The sequence below is a fragment of the Rhopilema esculentum genome, chromosome 10 (assembly GCF_057945365.1).
Source record: "Rhopilema esculentum isolate cy_ngs chromosome 10, ASM5794536v1, whole genome shotgun sequence".
Classification (NCBI taxonomy): domain Eukaryota; kingdom Metazoa; phylum Cnidaria; class Scyphozoa; order Rhizostomeae; family Rhizostomatidae; genus Rhopilema; species Rhopilema esculentum.
In genome coordinates, this window is record NC_142824.1 from 4,875,387 (window position 1) to 4,894,532 (window position 19,146).

The 19,146-nt window shown below is 35.1% G+C and overlaps 1 protein-coding gene across 2 annotated transcripts; it reads right to left on the bottom strand.

The window, feature by feature from the left end:
* Positions 1 to 63: 63 nt before the first annotated feature.
* Positions 64 to 10,655, bottom strand: LOC135691618 (uncharacterized). 2 transcript variants are annotated; one of them, XM_065209546.2, is made up of 5 exons: positions 10,209 to 10,655; positions 9,725 to 9,906; positions 8,657 to 8,740; positions 7,609 to 7,664; positions 64 to 4,280 (listed from the first exon to the last, which is right to left on the bottom strand). In XM_065209546.2, exons 1-5 carry the CDS (start codon positions 10,303 to 10,305, stop codon positions 4,106 to 4,108), a joined length of 594 nt encoding a protein of 197 aa, XP_065065618.2. In that variant the 5' UTR covers positions 10,306 to 10,655; the 3' UTR covers positions 64 to 4,105. The 2 variants fall into 2 exon arrangements, with proteins under 2 accessions (XP_065065618.2, XP_088966851.1); XM_089110725.1 differs by lacking the exon at positions 64 to 4,280 and adding an exon at positions 6,317 to 7,096.
* Positions 10,656 to 19,146: the final 8,491 nt, after the last annotated feature.

Consider the following 19,146-nt stretch of genomic DNA (forward strand, 5'->3'; position numbering starts at 1 on the left):
TAGAGAGAAATCGGTCTTTGACCTTTAGAAAACTACTCCATCACCCCCCACCCCCACCCCCACCCCATTCCTGAAATACTCAGCAAAATAGGAGAATGCTTATGGACTTCAAAGCTGCAGTTAAAATTTAATATAAAACTTTAACGGGTTCCTTGCCATAACGAAATATAGTATTTTATATCAAATCGAAATTCACGAATATCCTTGAAATTCAGAGGCTGAGTTCTTCTAAGAGAGATAGGCAAAACTCTAAGAAACCCCGTTTACTCTATCAAAAGTTGCATCTGCTAAAGATTTGCTAAAGCATTTACTTCTAATAAAAAACTTATCCCGCTGAAAACAAAGAATGATGAATATAAGTAATAATGATCACACTGTTAATCAAAGATACAACTGTTACTCAAAAGAAATTACAACTGTTGGACCGTTAGCGATGAAGATTGAAATCCTGCCTTCTGATGACCTTCATAGGTACCTTAGAAATAAATCCAAATTGCACCAAATTTAAAATACAGCCAGAAAGAGTAGGGTAGGTAAAAGAACTCAAAATTGCTCAAGGTCTCCTCGTTCAGATATTATCGTGTCATAATATTGAAATATGCGGTAAACATAGTGTCTTACCATAACCATAAACAAACCATAAACACTGATATACACTGCATCCATAAAACAGGGTATTTTTCAACCGACCTGGAAATTAGCCTCAGTAGCACCAATTTTAAAGCGGGCGGTAAAGCGGAGATACACAATTACCGGCCAATCTCAGTGCTATCAACTGTTTCGATGAGTTTAGACAAGATTATACAAGATCAATTTATGGGGAATCTAAAATGATTAAATGAACTTTTCGTCAACCAGTTTGCATGCCAAAAACTGTACAGTGCAATGAAATATTATTTGAATGGTAATGAATAAAGATTTCTGATGATTAATGATCTCAACATTTCTGACGACGAGAAGACAAACTTGCGCATATTTCCCGACCTAAATATAACCATTTAGTACTCTAGATCATTAAATTTTATTGTTCCAACAGCGGGAATATGGTGCCAAGGATACTTCCCAGTTCTCTTACTTTGATGGATCTGGTTCTAGCAAAAGCAGCATCGAGTGTGGTACTCCGCAAGGTTCGTGTTTGAAAAGTTAGCAGGCTACGAACACAATGGTTCATGTATATAGAAGCAAAAACATCAGCAATTACATTAGTTAAAACACAGGTATCCATCAATAGAGACGATAAGTGTTCAGTGGTTTACAGAAATCAATCAGTATTTATTTGCTTTAACATCAACTTCAAGGGCTTTTATCCTATTTATCTTTTTTTCCCGAATATGAGATATCATGGTATTGGCAATCGTTAGCTCCTTTTGCCATGGCACGTATCAGATATAATGAACCGCCCTGAACAAGGGGCAAATCACTCCAAGAAGATCTCGTACACCTTTTATGAAAATCCTATTGTTTTATCTGAAAATCCCTAGAAATCCTTTTGTTTTGGGTAAAATCTCGTACGCTATTTGCAAGAGTGAATTGCCCCTCGGCCCTGATTTCATTGCTCCAAACGGTAATAAAGTCATTGAAGTCAATAACCAAGTCAGTGCACACTTATTACTTTGTTCGTGTGCCTGATGAACTGACAGATATTTTACTGTTGGCTCTGGGTTCTTAGTCAATTGCACACTCTCGACCTACCACCGACACCAGCCATGGGTCTCGGTGCATCAACCATGAGTCTTGGTGCACCAATCAAATAACTTGTTCAATGTTCTTTAAGTTGTCCAGCTATTGTCAGAGTTGCATCATCAATGCCTGCTATAGTTCTCTTAGAAAAAAACTTAAGATTTAGTGTTTTCAGTAACATCACAATCTCTAGCTGAACTCAAATACAGCCTTCATGGCTTAAAAATTGCCCAGTTTAGTTTTAAATCGAATAATTGTGATAATAGAGCTCCTTGTTGCGGAGAAACCAGGCACTGTTGGTGTAACAAATTCTCTGAAATAGCGAGGAGTACTTTTTAACTTTCCCGAAGCCGAAAATCAATTATTATATACTTTGAACATTTAAGAACAACGAAAATGTCACTCGGCTGTTCCTAGAGAAATGACGAAATAATTACGTCATTATGAAACAATGATCTGACGTTCTACTTTGAAAGTGAAAGAGTTATTAAATTTGGACCCCTATCAAAAATCTTGTTGGAAACACTCCAAGCTCAGTTTAACAATTAAAATTACCGTAAAATAATTAATTGGTAGCAAGTTATGACTATGACCGTGACGATACATGAAATATTTTAACAATCTGACTTCACTGAAGGGAAATAGTTTTCATTGGGTAATACTGAAAGATGAATCATTAGTTTACCGTCTCTGGGGCCTTTATTGTTTCTACTATCTATCACAAGTCAAAATAGCAAAATTATCTGTTTCTCTCTTAGCATTAATCTTATACCATAGATTTGCTTCTTTAACGGTTACACAACCCCATGAATATATCATATCTGCTCTCTTGCGTTGGGCAATGTAGCTTATTAGCATAACGTTTCGCTATTTTCCATTTGCTGTGATATCTTTTTTAGCCAGTGGAACTGTCAAGGAAGTTTATTTATTGAAAGAAAAATTTGATTTGTTCTACTTGCTCATACCCAGCGATAATTCCATTCGTTTTCCGCACACGAGAAGCAAAATGACGAAAATGAGTAGAGTTAGAAAACATTTTTTAATTAGAATCTTCCCGTGACAAAGAACATTTGTACGATATTGTCCCCGCAAACAAAACAAAACGGAATAGAAACACACAACCGTAGAAACATAACGAAAACTTAGATTCTTATTGAATGCTCCACTATGAACTCTGCCAAGAATACCCCCTGAAACGGGGAAGTATGGTGAGATTACCAAGAGACAGCAAAAAAGAAGCATTGAGTTTGGTAAGTTTGAGAAAAGAGAAGGTGGGCGAAGAAACTTATTTTTATTGTCGTAAGAAAGGTAACCACAACTATATAGCTTAAACATAACAGCGCATGGCGGATAATGTAAGGAGAAAGCTTTTAGAACTGGCATTGTGTAGCACTTACAGAAACATCTGGTCATGACTAGTCATGATGATCTTTGTTCTACCATTGATTTCAATCCAGATATAACCTGAACTTACCACTGATTTTCTGAATACTCTAGCAGCTACAGATATCATTTCGAGATACTTTATGCTTGAATCAGAATCAATCATTATGACCTACGCTTTTACGATAAAAATTTTGTTTTGAAGCAAGTCAGATTCACTATGTGCCTTGATAATGACTTTCTCAACGTGGTATCTAGTGTAAAGATAAGATCTACTGCCGATCGGAATGCAGGAAGTCTTTGACGTATCAAAAAGGAGCGATTTCGATACGACACCAAAGATATAGGAATGGTACCAATCATGGTCGGAATGAGAATTCAAGGCAACTTGCTTGCACAAAAACGATTAAGGCAAGATTGATGGATTTGTGATAGGACATTTTCTTTATTACAAGACGTTATTGACAATACATGCTGCATTAATCAAGAGGCACACATTTGTGGCTTTAAAAGTTTATCAGTTTACTTTGAATACATCGACTTGCCCTTCAAATTTGACAAAAGCGTTTGCAAAAATAGGAAAGTATTATAGGGAGAATATAGTATGGCTGATCCTTTGTTTTATCATCAACAACAAATCAATGCTGAGCCAAAATGGATATTCCTGACCAGAACGACTTCTGTATGGGTCGTGCAAATCCCAGCCAAAATACTGCATTGTGACCAAAACACTGCACCAAAGCAAAAACTCAGTTGCAATTAACCCCAATCTCGGCAAAGAATGGGGGAAGAGCATCTAGACTTGGAAGCTCAAACTATCCAGGGTGGTTATACTGAGAGGCAACTAACTCTTGAAAATAAACTTCCACCAAAGAATAGGATTTCTAGGGACTTACCGATAAAACAATAGGTTTTCTAGGGACTTACCGATAAAACAACAGGATTTCTAGAGACTTACCAATAAAACAATAGGATTTCTATCAAAGTGTACGAGATATCCATGTAGTAATTTGCCTCATGGCATATACAGCTTGGCACTGTGTCAATGACTGTTTGGCAGCAACTTGGGAAACTTCGAGTAAGCAGAGCACATTGAAGAAAAAGGTACAAAACCACTAAGTTTTAATTTACGTTGTACTTGCCTATTTGAATATGACTTCGCACTACCAACCATTTTCAGCTTGCCAATAGAGACAAATCCCTCAGAAATGTCATTCCTTAAAATACAATGAATCATTAGAATCAATAAATATTTAGAATATATCAAGGAGGTACTATTTGCTACAACGCTTACGTATATTTTCACAAACTGGATGAAGATACCGATTTAGTTTGAGTTTTATCTTGAAATGAATGAGAAAGGTAAAATGGTTAAGCCAAGAAAAAGGAGGCTTACGTGTCAGAAAATCAGGAGCATTTTTTTAAAAGAAAAACCTCAAATAATTGCCTGGTTAATCCAGACTTTTTAATAAGTGATATATGTCAATGGAGTATCATTTGTGTATGTACTTAGCAACCAGATCGAAAAAACTTCCTGCTGAATCAGTCTTGAAAAACCTCAAAGTTTAAATCATTTAGTTGTTGCAGGGATTACGAAATAATCTAATTAATTACAGTAACGGGAGTGATTACTTTTCCGGAAACAGTTAGACACTTGATCAGCAAACCATGCACACAGAATTGTCGCAACAAACAATTGTTTGGGAAGTGAGAGATAACCATTTTTCAATGATTTCCAGAAATTTTTATATGATAGACTTATATAAACTCACATAAGGAACTTATAGAAAGGGATTGTACAAGCAATTCATGTTCCTATTACTATTCTCCGAACTGATCTTATTAACAGTTTGACTTTATCTCTAGAAAGTGTCTCTTAAAATCATTCTGAACAAATGTAATGGAATTGAAATTGAAGACACAAAGGGTTCAAATGATGGCATATCTGCTTTCACTGAAAAAATGATTTGCAATTCTCGGAAATGATGTACTATCACAGAATAGGTAGAGGCTTTTTTACCTGTGATTCTATAGAAAGGTAGCAGAGTATGGAGGCAGAACACCTGATGCAGGACAAAGGCAAAAACTAGAATAGTTATATAGAAACGGGTTATTAGATAGATAATTCCAAATGATAGAAACGGGTTATGAGATGAATCTACTTTCTCACTAGCTTTAAATATTGGCTAGAAAGTCAGATTGATATGTGGAGTATGGTTTCACATTCTGTTCACAACTGGGCAAAAAATTTACACAAAATACATCTCTTCTGAATGGTCTCGCGCAAAACTTTCTTCGGAAATATGCTCTGCAATTTTGTGACTTAAATTCACTAAATGCAAAAGATAACTTCAACCACAGATTGAATCGCTTTTGATTAGAGCAAACAAATGCTTATTTGAAAACCTAAATGTGCTTGCCAATAAATGGTTTTGAATGTGTGACAAAAAAGGAAACCATTTCAATCGCATATAATCTTTGCAGATGGGGATTAAGCGGTTTATATCATAAAATCAAACAGATTAAACGAGAATAAATGAGCTACAGACATAATATTTTGCTCTTACTGTGACGATTGATGTATCTTAATTAATGATTTGATTGAATGGGTGATTGCGTTAACCACATATCAAGAATGATAGCAGTACAAGTATAAGCAGCTGCACCATTACGATGCATGCGCTAGGACAGGGCAGTCGCGAGGTTTCGATAACCCCAGGGCAATACTGAAGGATGACGCACCCTGCGGGCTAAGCGAACAAAAAGCTTTGCGACAAACTTCTTTAAATTAGCTTAAAATACATTTCAGGATATTTCTTGCAGTTATTTTCTTGCAATCGTTTGAAATGTTTTGCCATATTTTAGGCATACTTTTGTTATGCAGATTAACTGCAATCTTATAATGTAGTTCATGAGATTATCCGACCCCCTAGACTTCGAGTTCCTGGACTTGTCTCCTCTCGGCGGCTCTGGCTATGGGCCACCCCTGCCTGCGATTTTGAGTTATGCTTTTAGAGGGGTTGGGAGCAGTGGCGGACTGGCAGGGATGCTAGGTTGCGATCGCAACCCGGGCCTTCTCAATTTCATGATAACCGGGCCCTCCGTAGATGAATTCAAAAAAATAAAAAAATAATGTTGAAGAGAATAAAAGTCACAGAAATGGAGATAAAATCCTTAGAAAGAAAACATTTCAGTATTACTTACCAGGGGCATTGTGGCTAGGTGGGACACGGGGAAATTTCTTGGTGGCCCCCTTTCGAGTGAGTTTGTAAAACCCAGGAAAATATCTTCGGTGAGAAAACGCCGCACTTACATGTATACTCAAATTCACAGTTCAGAATTAGAGGAGATCAACATTTACAAACATGCAACTGTGAAAGAGATGCGTGGAATATGAACAGGGCTTCCGAGAGGGGGACAAGGAGGGGCTAACTGTTCTAGGGCCTCGAGGTCTAGGGGTCCTCTTAGAGCAAGGAACTCCAAATTAAGAACTGAATTTTAACGAAACGCAACAAAGTATGCCTAAAATTTGTAGAACGAGGTAAACGACTGTAAAAAGCATTCTGAATCGTGTTTCAAGCTAAGTTAAAGGGCGTGGCCGAAATTTTCTGCTCGCTTCGCTCGCAATGCATATATCTCTTCTGTTGCATTTTTGTTAGTATCAACTTTGCACTACAGCATTGAATTTGTTCCTCATTTTTTGCAGTCTTAAAGTAACTATGGCTAGAGAAAAGAGCTACACCCCAACAAATATAGCAGATGAACCTTTCACAATGATAAAAACTGGGATTTTTTTTAACATTTCATAGGTGCATGGTTTTCAGATACATATCATTTTTGGCGACTTGGGTTTGTGATTGGAGATATCATACACAAGAGTGGGCCCCCTTATGATAATTTTCTCCCGGCCCTTTCCTAGGAGCCACAACGCCCCTGGTGTATACATTATACGTAGTACGGGTCCCTTGTCTGTATATGGCAACCCGAGAGGTTTGCTGCCAGTCCGCCTCTGGTTTGGAGGAACAGGAGCAGACTGTAAAGAAGAGGAAATAATGTTCCAGCTGATCTTCCATTTGTTTTTTCTCAGTATTTAGTTTTAGATAAAGTGTATACGAAGAATTTTAAAATCATATATTCCAGTGAAATCTTTATCTAAATGTAGACATATTTCAGAGTAACAAAACAGCATTTACTTATTGGCATCAAGTTAAGTAAAGACTGTGTGTTTGTACTGATTTGTTCCATTTTCTGGAGCTTCAGTTTCAAAAAGCTTGCCCAAAGTTGGTCAGAGGTTTCCGTTCATGACTGAACCTGAAGATAGTATGCTTTATTTTGTCCGTCTAAAAATTATAATCAATCTTCTTGACAAGGAAAAAGGAAAAAATAGCTTAGCTGATCTAAAAAATGCCATGAAACAAATAAAAAGCAAATTGCTGTGCCTACGTTTTTCACAAAAAAACTACGAAAACTTTCTACAATGCTAATCTAAAATTGATTGAGATGGCTATCTGACTAACTTAAATATTTCTAATTTACATGACTAACCTAAATATTTCTGAGCCTCGAACATCGCCAACATCGTATTCTACCATTGTAAAGTCCTAGGTATGAAATGGTAATTTAAATTAAATCATATAAAATTGAATTAACTGCTAAACAAAAAAACGGCTTATTTTCAACTGCTGCAGATGATCCCTTTAAATGTTTAACAGGTAGAGCAAACGAAAATTACATAAAGAATCTTAAGTTTTTTACAGTAGCCAGATTGCACCAAATCTATATTGCCTAAACTCTACTCTAATATATAGAGTTCTTAAGTGGCCATTTTTCACTTAGAGTTTCCATGGAACTATTGTTGGTCTTATCCCTATAGTCAGGATGGATAATAGATACATTGCAAAACACTAAGTTGTATGACAAATGAAACGTTATTCTGTTTCGAGAATTGGAATTTTACCTCCCTATCACCTTATTCAATGTTGAATTCCTATACTCTGATTCTAGATGACGTCATAATATAGCCGACTTTGATTTTGAGAAAAGGGGACCAGTATTCTGATTTGGGGTCAAGTTATTTTTAATCTTGAAAATTTTGTTTTATTTATTTAATTACGAGTAAGGCCACAGTTACCTATCACCTACACAAGAACTAATAAGTAATAAGCCCCTTTAGAGTAATGAAGGAGACGGGAGGGGTAATTCTCATTAGATCTACAAACAACAAAAGGAACTTGAGAGAGATAACTTTATTTATGGAGCAAAAAACTAAGAATAAACTAGAGAAAGTCGGGAAAGTTTCAATTTCAAACTTCCCGATGCGATTTTACTAGCTGTCAGTATTTTCCAGCTAGTTCTTTTAATACATTTTGTGACAAAACATGTGTGACGAAATGCTAAATACAGTTCTTTGCCATTCTTAATTTTTTATTGTTTTAGAAGTTTAGTCCTGGTAAACAGTACTATGCATCCAAAATGTAAAAATGTTTGAAATTTTACCAATATGGTCAAATGCAAATACTCAATATCCATTCTAAAATTCTGGAAGTCTTTCAAAAATTCATGTAGTGACAGGTGTGTAAGTATGTGAAAATACCTCTCGGTGAATGAGGTAATATTTCTTCAGGAAAGATTTAAACCCACCAATCAACCAATGTGATGCATTTTCTAGCAGACTAACCTGGAATTCAAAAAGCGTTTTAGAGACACATATATTGCAAATAGCTCTTATCTTACAAAATCCAGGAGACAATACCTGAAGAAAAGTAACTGTTGCAAGTATTCCAGAGATCCATTTTTGGATAAAACATAACATATCACGCTGTGACTGTGGTAGGTGCTCAAATTGAACAAAATTACTATTCAGATCATGCTGTAAAATTTTTACTGATTTAAAACAGTGGTATCAATGCTGTATTGTTGGTTTTGTATTTTAAAATAGGGACATTGACAATGAAGATGTAATCAAGATATAAACTGTAATGAGTTGTTGGAATTAAAAAAAAGGGTTAGTTCTGAAAAGAAAGATTCAATTTGCTGAAAAGGACCTGTATGGTTTGGACTAGGTATTTTATGTGTATGTTGTAGTGCTCTGTCATATTTTGTTCATTCTGAAAAAAGTGCCTATAGATTAGATTGGAGTTGACATAAAACAATGCAAGTAAATTTTTATCAGAAACAAGCTAAAAGCATATCAAGAACATACATCGGCACATAGGTATTACGTAAATGGAAAACTCCAAACAAGCTTTTCAGTAAATTAGCTAAATTTATTTTTATACCTCATATGAATGTATAAAAATAGTAAATATGGGTAGAAGAAGCCTTCTATCTAAATTATGACCATAGTTTTAATAGAAAAAAAGATCTACAATAGTTCGATAGGGTAGAGATATTTTTTGTTCAACCATCCTGATCTATACAATGTAGATATACTTTTAAATTTTACATTGTATGTTACTAAAGACATTTACAGTAGTAGCAGATCTATAACAGCTTTAGCTAAATATATATCAAATATTTATCGAATACATGTAAACGAAATAACCTTCAAACACAAATACAGCTCTGCCTGTATCAAATTGAACACTCTATGATAGACTGGTATACAGTAATTTTTATTATATACCAGGTTATGGAGAAAGAAATGTACAAATTAGCATACCTTGAAGGAAATAACAAAATTGTCACAAAAGCCATAAATGAATTCACTTGCATCCAATTTTTTATTCTTTATTGATATGACTGAACAAGGCTCAGACAGCTCATTGAAAAACACAAAGGACACTTCCCAGCAAGTGTCACTGTTTTCATCCTTGCATAAACTGGATTCACTGGAGATAAATTCTAGAGAAAACAAATTTCAGTAAATAATACCATATTTCTGACTTGAGAGCCTTATCTAAAGATTAGAAGTGTAGAGGTCGTTTGTACATTTTCGTGCAAAGTTTTTTCAACTCTGATGAAAGATATGATAACATGATTTTACAGTGGTAGGCTTCTGTGTTTTAGATCTACTGGTTTAAGTAATGAATGAACATAAATGACATAACTAAACTTTTAGGACTTTCAAAAGCATTGAAATCTACTTTTAAATGTTCATACAATAAAAATGTATTGAGATGACATTTGAAAATTATAAAACTTACCATTTTCAAAAAACTGTTTCACAATTGCCAAATTACATCTTCTTTGTGCTACAACTGGGAGTAGAGCAACAAGTTTTTTAACAGAATTGCATGGCATATGTCAAGGCAATTTAAAAGATATAATTTTATGCACAGTTGATGAAAAGTTGAACTATAAATCTAAGCAATTATTTTTCACTTTCCCTAACAAAAAATGAATAATTACTACTTCATAGGAAACCAATTTGAAAATGAATGCACAATACACCATGGCAGTATCATTTGAAGGATGGAATTATTAAAGACACTGTTGTTTAGGAAAAGTAGGAACAAGCAGGCATGCAAGAGCTGGGGGCTGGGTGGACAGACACCTTCCCCCACCTTTTTGCTAAAGTATAATATCAAGGTTGTGGCATCAAAGATGATGGTGGCAAACTACAAAAGGAGCCCACTCATATTTATAGAGCCCACTCATATTTATAGAGCCCACCCCACTCTAAAATGTGATCTGGCATCCCTGACAAAAATTAGTTGTTCATTGGAAAAAATGATTTTACAGACCAACAAGCAATTTGCAAGATTCATTAATTTCTAAATAGTTCCTTGCTGTGATAAAGCAGCAAAAACTGGAAATTTTCCAAAATTACTTGTTTGAATGATCTTTACATTGGGTTTCTTAACAAATGCATTGGGTTTCTCAACAAATGTTTGTGCTTGAGTACAAAACTTGTAATACATATTGATTGATAATGCTTTGTTAAAAATGCCTCCCAGTTTGGTTTCAATTTCAGCTCATTTCATCCTCTAGAACTGTATCTTGAGAAGTGTATCATATTGTGGTTACATCACATGGAATAAACCTCAAACTATAGAAGTCCAAATTAGGTGGCAAATAAACTATTTTACTCTACAAAAATGTTATTACAGTTTTTGGTAATAAGCCTTGACTGACTCATTTACTTGATTGACTACACTTTTTTTGAAGACTGTCAACACCAAGAGACATAGCCAATATTATTGAAAGTATTTATACTTGCATCTGATTTCAGTGCTGTATTTCTTTGCTTGATCATAGTAAAATTTGACATTTACATGTCTTTTGTTTTCTGTGGTGTCAGACTTTGAATTTAGCTGGGATTGTTCTTGCTGACTTTGAGCAAAGCAGAAAATCTAATGAAAAAGTAAGTTTTAAATGAAAGCCGGCAATATGAATATTTTCATTGCAAAGTATGTATCAATGTCATGGTCTCTTAGTTTTCACTCAAATTTCAATTTATAAAAGCTTTGTGGTGTGCTGAACTTTAAACAAAAATTGAACTAAGTTGTAAAAGATGTTAAATTTAGGATAATATTTTCTTTCAGAAAATTGGAAGCAGTCAGAAATGGTTTTATTAATGAAATTTAAAGTTTAGAAAGGACAGTTGTATATAGTTGATTGTTTCTATTAGCATGTAGCTTTCCTATATATTTCGAAGGAACATGTTTCTGTAGTGAAGTTTTCTTACTACAGCACCAAATTCCCCTCAAATCTAAAGAAAAGTCTCAAAAAAGTAACTCGAAACCGAACGGTCCAAACAGCATGAAGTTCTCAATATAAACTAATTGCAAGACGATGATTTCAAATCTGAAGAATATTTTTGAGAAAGGTCTGTAGATAGCGAGATATAGAATCGATGATATCAACCCGGAACGGCGAACTGCATTTCCAACGGAGAATTCGTTAGCTTATCTTGCAAAATAATTCACACAAAAAAGAAACAGCATCTAACTTAGAGTCTAAGTTTAGTGCAACCTGTAAAGTTTTCGACAGCAAAAATTCATTACTGCCAAGTATCGATGGGTGATGTTGCTCCATAAAACGTTCTTCTTGAACTTCTATGATCAAAGTAATCAATTTATAACACAATTTGTTTTACAATTTATGAACAGCTTTTTGTGTAAAACATTATCTGACGCAAGGCCATTTTTTCCCGCGCGAATGATATCGAGGCTTTTTCCACCGCAGCAAGATAACAAAATTGCATTGATAAATTAATCCACAAAATAGAGAATATTTCTATTCTGTGGGGTCTTCAAACATTTCATTTCAAACTTTTTTATCGTTTCGCTGCCGCCAAGCAAGAAGCAGTACCACAGGGGAGGGGTGGGGGACTGAGGAGACACGTTCTCCCACTTCTCGGAAGAAACAATCTTTTATAGAGGGGAGTATTTGAGCAAAGAATCTTTTGCGACTTTAGGCATCTTGGCAAGGATAGAATTGAAAGCTAGAAAAAACGAAATTAAAAATAGAATAAAAGTTAAAACTAGTAAAAAGATGTTCATGCCGATAGCCTAGCTAACTACACATGCTATCGAACTCGGCTTTCGTACGGTTTAGTAAAAATTTATGATTTTCAGCATCCTTTATTAACATTTGCATGGCTTTCATTGAAATCTAATAAAATGTTGATTATTATCATATTTTTCTTCTATTTGTCACGGTATCCTGCCTATTTTGGTTATTTCTTATTATCTGTTACTTATTTCTTATAAGTGATCTCCTCCCAAGAACTTCACGGTACTTTTGGTTTAGATTTGTATAATTTTGGGAAATGGCTAGGCACCATCCTCACTTCAGATGAATTTCTTTAAATGCAACGATTACATTACCTTTTAGTAAATTTCATGAACAAACAACTCATTAAATCATTTGAAATTTTGAAAACAAATTGAATTCCATTTGCCTAACTTGACACTCTATTTGTTTGAATAATCAATTCATAATATCCTATGAAAGACGATAAGTCTCCACAACCAAAAAAATTATTTTAGACACAGTATTGCTGTTTTTCAAAGAAAGCGGTCGCTAATCGGCGATCCCTATTTAGACTTGTTGTTATGACTACTGCCAGTATCCTTGGAATCAGTTATGCTCTTAGACTGTCAAATTAGGAACTTAGAATAAGCACAAGATATGAAGTCAATGCTTTATATTTAACTTGAGTAAATACAGACCATACCGAGAAGCGCGTACTAACCAACGTTTTGGAAAAGAAGAGGATTAGAAATCTTAATGACTGACAAGGACATTACAGTATATCTTAAAGCTGCCGATGATTGACTTTAGGACGAAGGAATCTGAGCTTCTTTGCTAGGAGTTCTTCGATCTCGTCCAGTCAATTTGATGAAACCAATGACTGGGAAAATTACTGGCAGTTATCTGTTATTCAATGATTAAATATAAGCATTTGTAATATTGAAGCAAGCACGGATGCTTTGATGCTAGAGAAAAAAGATGGATAAAAAAATTCAAGCAGACGATTGAGTTTGAAATATAATTCAAATTCTTACAAAAATTATTTAACTTCTGTACTTTCGTGAAAACTATATTAATACTTTGGCTACTAAAATCAATTCAATCTGATATATGAAGGTTAATTCGGATCTTCGGTACGTTTTACGAAGTTCTCACAAAGAAAGTGTTCTAGTTTTTGAAAGAGCTGCCACATATTCTGCTTTTCTTTGCCACATAAAATATTTATTCAAATGTTTGGTTGTCTGTTTGAATGCTATTACCTTTAATGTTCGATAACTCCTTCACATTTCACAAAATTAAATTTGTTCCTTTATGTTACATGGATTTTAGAAACCTTCGATCACATGTCATGTTAATACTCCTTTCTCTTCCTCGTACACGAGAGGGGATTTGAAAATACCGAAAAGTAGGTGACAGCGCCTATCATAAAAATTTACGAGTTTGGCTAGGAAAGTTTGGTAATAAATAGGAAACAAAGATTAGAAATTAACGGTCGCTCTTAAAGCTCAGACCATCAGCGGCAGAAAAGTCGATTTATAGCCAATTTCATTTTCAAGACATCCTCAAGACCCATACTTCCATGAATCTTTTTGTAAACAACTGCTGAAAATTCAAAAAGGTTTGAAAATGTAACATGAAGGCCCATATTGTGAATAAAAGAATATCCTTTTAGAAAAGCTACAGGCTTTTAATCTTTCTTTTCTGGTGCAAAGTATGTAGATGACAATATAGTGAGCACAATTGCAGTTACTTTTGCAGTTGCTGATATAAGGAAAGATGTCAAATGGGCGACAGTTTCTTTTCAATTAAACTGAAACCTCTTAAATTTGCGTTGCTTTAAGGACGTTCATCTTTTACTGTCTATCTTCCTATACTTTCCTGATTCATTTCATCTTTGCGTGGTTTTATGCAACCAAGACACCAGCTTGAGATAACGCCACCGCATGATCCGGAAGACAATAGTCCCATTTTATGCAAGTTAGGAAATACAGTATAAATGTATCAATACTATTATAAACTTCTAGAAAGCTTTTTTTGTGCACAATTCATTCGAGAGTGACTCTTAGTTGAGATTCGGAGACGGAAGTCAAAATGTGATGAGAGTTTTGGGAACAGAATGCACTCATCCGCTTACAAAGGCCAACAAAAGGCACATTCTCGTTGTTTGTATGATAGATTTCACTAGGTCATTTCCTTGAATGACAAGACTTTAACTTTTGAGAAAAATCATAGGTTAAATGTAAACAGACTCAAAAAAATTCTGCAAGTGGCTTGTGGTATATTAACTGGATTTAATCGCATCTATGTTTGACAATAGCTGCCATATACTTTATACGATTTGCATAGCAAAAGACTTATAGTTGCCCTGTTTTGGCAATCACTATCAAATCCATAATAGAACTTGAAATGAGTATGAAATAGAAATTTTAAAATGCAGGACATTCCTTAATGGATGGTGTCAAATGTTTTTGATAACAAGCATTTTTGCACAACTGGATTGAATTTATATGCAAGGATTTAATTTTCAATATTAATGCGATAAATATCTTGCTCTCTTATTGAAAAGATCTTCCATGAGCAAAACTTGAGATGTTCTGTTGCGATAAGCTTTAAGGCTTCATCAAAACATTTATCTGCCAAAGTTGTTCATATGACAGTCAAGCTATACCTTGTAATATTTGAGACTTCAGTTCAATAATAATATGATAATAATGATAATAATAATAATAAAACCATATTCATACAGGTAAACTTGTTCACCAAAATTAATATGCTGCTATCAACCAAGGAACTGGTTATTAAAGTAGATTTTGGAGAGAGTCTATGTCCATGTTATGAATTGATACCCTTTTCCAAGCAAATAAAGACCAAAAAGAGGTCATTTAAATTTTTCTTCTTAGGTTGATCAACACTACAACACTGAACTGTTCGCTGAATTGAGAACTGCCTCGGCTTGGCTAAATTACAACTGGAATCACAAATTAATGTCTAAGGCTTCATCGGAAACTAAGGCAAGATAGGCACGCTCACTCCCAGCCTGCGTGCAGACTCTGACCCGCACGAAGGAGGTTCTGCGTAAGGGTCAGATGCAGGCTACACGCAGGCTAGCTCCCTCCTTGTTGTATGAAACTTGCAAAATGTGGCTTCATTTCCCTGTGCCGACAGAACCAACACTGCTGTCAATGTACTATCAATTAAAGCAAGCTTTAAACTTTCTATTTAGACAAAATCTCACCCAACACAGTGCGCTGATTTTGCGATTGGAAATTAAAATATTATAGAAATTTTTTATGACGTCACAATTTGGCATTCTCGTGGTTTTGAGGCTTGGCTTGGCCAAGACCATAATGCAGTGCAAACATTCAATATAAGTTAGTGTGCAAGTGTAGATTTTGTTTGGATTACGATCATTTTATTGGACACGGTCATGATATTCCGAGCATGCATTGTTTTGATTTCTATCTCTGTTTTAAAAACACTTAGTAGAAGCTGTAGAATCATATCACAATCTTAAAATGTAAAGCGGTGAAACCAGGAAATATTAATCCTGACTGGCTTCAGATGATAATCATTAAACCAGTAGGAATAGTATAAGTCTGCGAGCAAATATAATCGGAAACCAAAAGATACCATTTAATCTGCCAAGTATACAGATGCATTAGAGAAGCTTACCATTTGAATAATAAGAGAGGATGTCTATGCCCTTGACTTGAGAGGACATTGCAAATGCTAGCTTCTTTGTTTCAGTTTGAGAATGTTTACAACAAGAAAGAAGAAAATAAAGGACTTATTCCATTGATATTTATGGTATTGCTACTACCTGCGGGTCAGTTAATTTATTTGTATAGTTTGTTCTTGGAGGTCACTGAATCACAGCTTACCCTAAGACTCCCAGCTACAATATTATTAATGCAAAATATTCAATAGCGGCGCCACGGGGCCTAAATATACATGTCAAGTCCCCCCCCCCCATTTCCTGGCTGGATCAATTTTGTATTTCCCCTAAATTCGATGAAAAAATGTTGGGGGAGGGGTAATATTTTGGCAACGTACTTTTTGTGATGTAATTCTATGATTTTCAATGTGCGTTTACGTAACCAAACATTAACTATGGGCGTTTCTTTAAGTAAAATTGGCGTTCCTTGTTGGCAAAAGAGCGTTTTTTGCTGGTAAAAAGGGCGGGGCCTAAAAATGTTTGCTTTGCCCCTCCCCCCAGATCCCAGTGCCTGGCGTTGCCATTGAAAATATATTTAGCAAATGTTTACTCGTTTTTTCTTTGTTTCCCCACGGTAGGTTCAATGCTATTCTCTGGACCCAACAGGCCCCTTTGTGGTCCTGTCATATTGCGTGTGGATAAGAGATCGATTGGGCCAGGATATTCAAAGTAAGAATCGCCTACTTCATACAAAATTAACCTTGTCAAGGTCCCCTTGAATTATTTTGCCCGCCATCCGCCATTTTTAAATGCTTTCTTCGTCTCTGATCCCAATTGCTGTTAACGGCACGTGGTTATAGTCTAGCGTATGGATGTTAATGTTGTAGCATTGAAAGGGAAAACTCCACAAAAACGTATTTCAAACCTATCTACATCGTGATGTCATCTTATGCCTAAATTCATGCTCCGTATCTTGACAAAACCCTCTGCAGTAGAATATAGGGTTCTGAAATCCTGGTTGAAGATTCATGCAAATGTGGTGGATAAGAATGTCGTTAAAAGTGATCAAAGTATCTAGCGATCAAAGTCAATCTCTTAGGGTTAGACTTCGGTTGCTCATATTCAGCTGCTATGATATCAGAAACTGCGAGGCAGATTCCTTTGATCCTTCTAATGTAAATATTAACATACTTGACCCCTTCAGGAAATTCTATAATCACCCACCAAAACTGGTTGCATAGCAGCACTATACAACAGGGCGCTATTCTGGTATGGGTTCTCTAATACCAAATTTGAAATGTCAGTTTATTAATTCGAGCAAATTTTATTCTATGTTTATTATGTGTAAGTTGGTGCCTCTACTGTAAAGGAAAATTGTATATCGGTGATTGTGGCTATGAATTTCAATCTCAGTGGAAGCAAGAAAAAGTTGTTGAAATCGAGGTTATAATGGCGCCCAACCTTTGCCAAAACATGGCAAATATAAATCCAGTTGTTATGGGTTACATATTTTCGTCAGGGTAGATTATAACGCATCTTACTTGTGGTTTGGCACTGACATCTGGCAAAATAGGCGTTTCTATCAAAATTATAAAGAGTGGTTTTTCCTTAAAGAACATTTATTTGTTTGAAAGGAAATATTTGTTTAAAGGATGATTTGTAGTAAAATTAAGCAAAAATGTTTGTAGGAATTCTGGTTTTTATGACAATCTTTGGATTTTATTTTCCAACTCAACGACGTTTGATGAATTGGTAGTTTCAGAAAATACGGGCAAAAAGACCCTATATAAACAAATATCAAATTAAGGTCCTAGGGAGATACTCTTAATTGAGATCAGAGACGAATGGAATCATTATTTTATGTAACTTTGTACCTGATCTTTGAAGTCAATTTTGGGTGCATTATCCTAACTTGTTGTTTGCATAAGAGTAAATGCAACTTGAATTGACTTATTTCAAGAGATATCTGGAGAACTTTATACACGGTATTGTACTAGTAGTCATGTATATAGAAATGAAGACGATAAGATCTTTGAAATACTATTCACCAAGGGGGTTCTTGAATCATTCATATAAAGGGTGGTCCATCCGATAATAATGGGTAAGAATTTTCCTTGTGATGGGTACCTGATTCAATACTATACCTTTTGATACTTATGGGTTCAACCACATAGCAATTTCAAAAGCAAACATGAAAGAAGAGTTGTGTTTAATCTGGCTTTCTTTGAAAACAGTCTAAATTTCTTGACTAGTTGCTCTTATCTGCTCAATAACAAAATTTTGTATTTTGATTTTGGTGGGTCTTTTCGACAGCTTTTAGCTGATAATTTTGGGTCTGTAAATTCTTTTTGATACTTTAATAAGTTAAATTTTGATGAATATGGATGGCCCTCCCTGCGGTCCTCCCCGTATATGAGAGTTTGAGTGACTACCTTATGGGTATTAATGACAAAAATTGGGAAATACATTCGTTTTTCATATCTGGGGGATCTCAACGGCTTGCATAACAGTTATAAAATCATGCAAAAAGAATTTGTAAGTAAATATCAAGATTCATAATTGAAATGAATATGAGTAACTAGTGAAACAAAATATTCAATTCCTAGTTCATGTTTTAATCCAAATTTACTTGGGAAATTTTCATATAAATTTGGAAGGGAGTCCAATATCTTTTTACTCTTTTGCCCCTACGAATCCAGCACGCCACTAATACACATAGTACAGTCAAAGTTCTCAAAAGTCTAATTCCGCACTCAATCCAACCAATTGCCCTCCTTCTAACTGAGCTTCAATATCTTATTCAACGTCAATGAAAACTGGAATGAAGGTTAACGCCGCAAACCACGATACTCGAGAATCCATTCTGAAATTAATTGCAACATGTGACCTGCAAACATCTAATCATCTGAGATCTCGGCTTGCCGCTGTTAACCAATCAGCACACGACACTGATTCACGTGTATTGTACGAGTTAAGCAGATGTAAATAAGAGAGGGCTGTATTATTGC

Coding starts and splice junctions, on each gene's coding strand:
- LOC135691618 (XM_065209546.2), bottom strand. CDS start 10,305: ATGCCATGCAATTCTGTTAAAAAACTTGTTGCTCTACTCCCAGTTGTA. Junction 9,907..10,208: donor GAAACAGTTTTTTGAAAATG/GTAAGTTTTATA, acceptor TGTTTTCTCTAG/AATTTATCTCCAGTGAATCC. Junction 4,281..7,608: donor CGAGGCTCAGAAATATTTAG/GTTAGTCATGTA, acceptor TTGTATTTTAAG/GAATGACATTTCTGAGGGAT.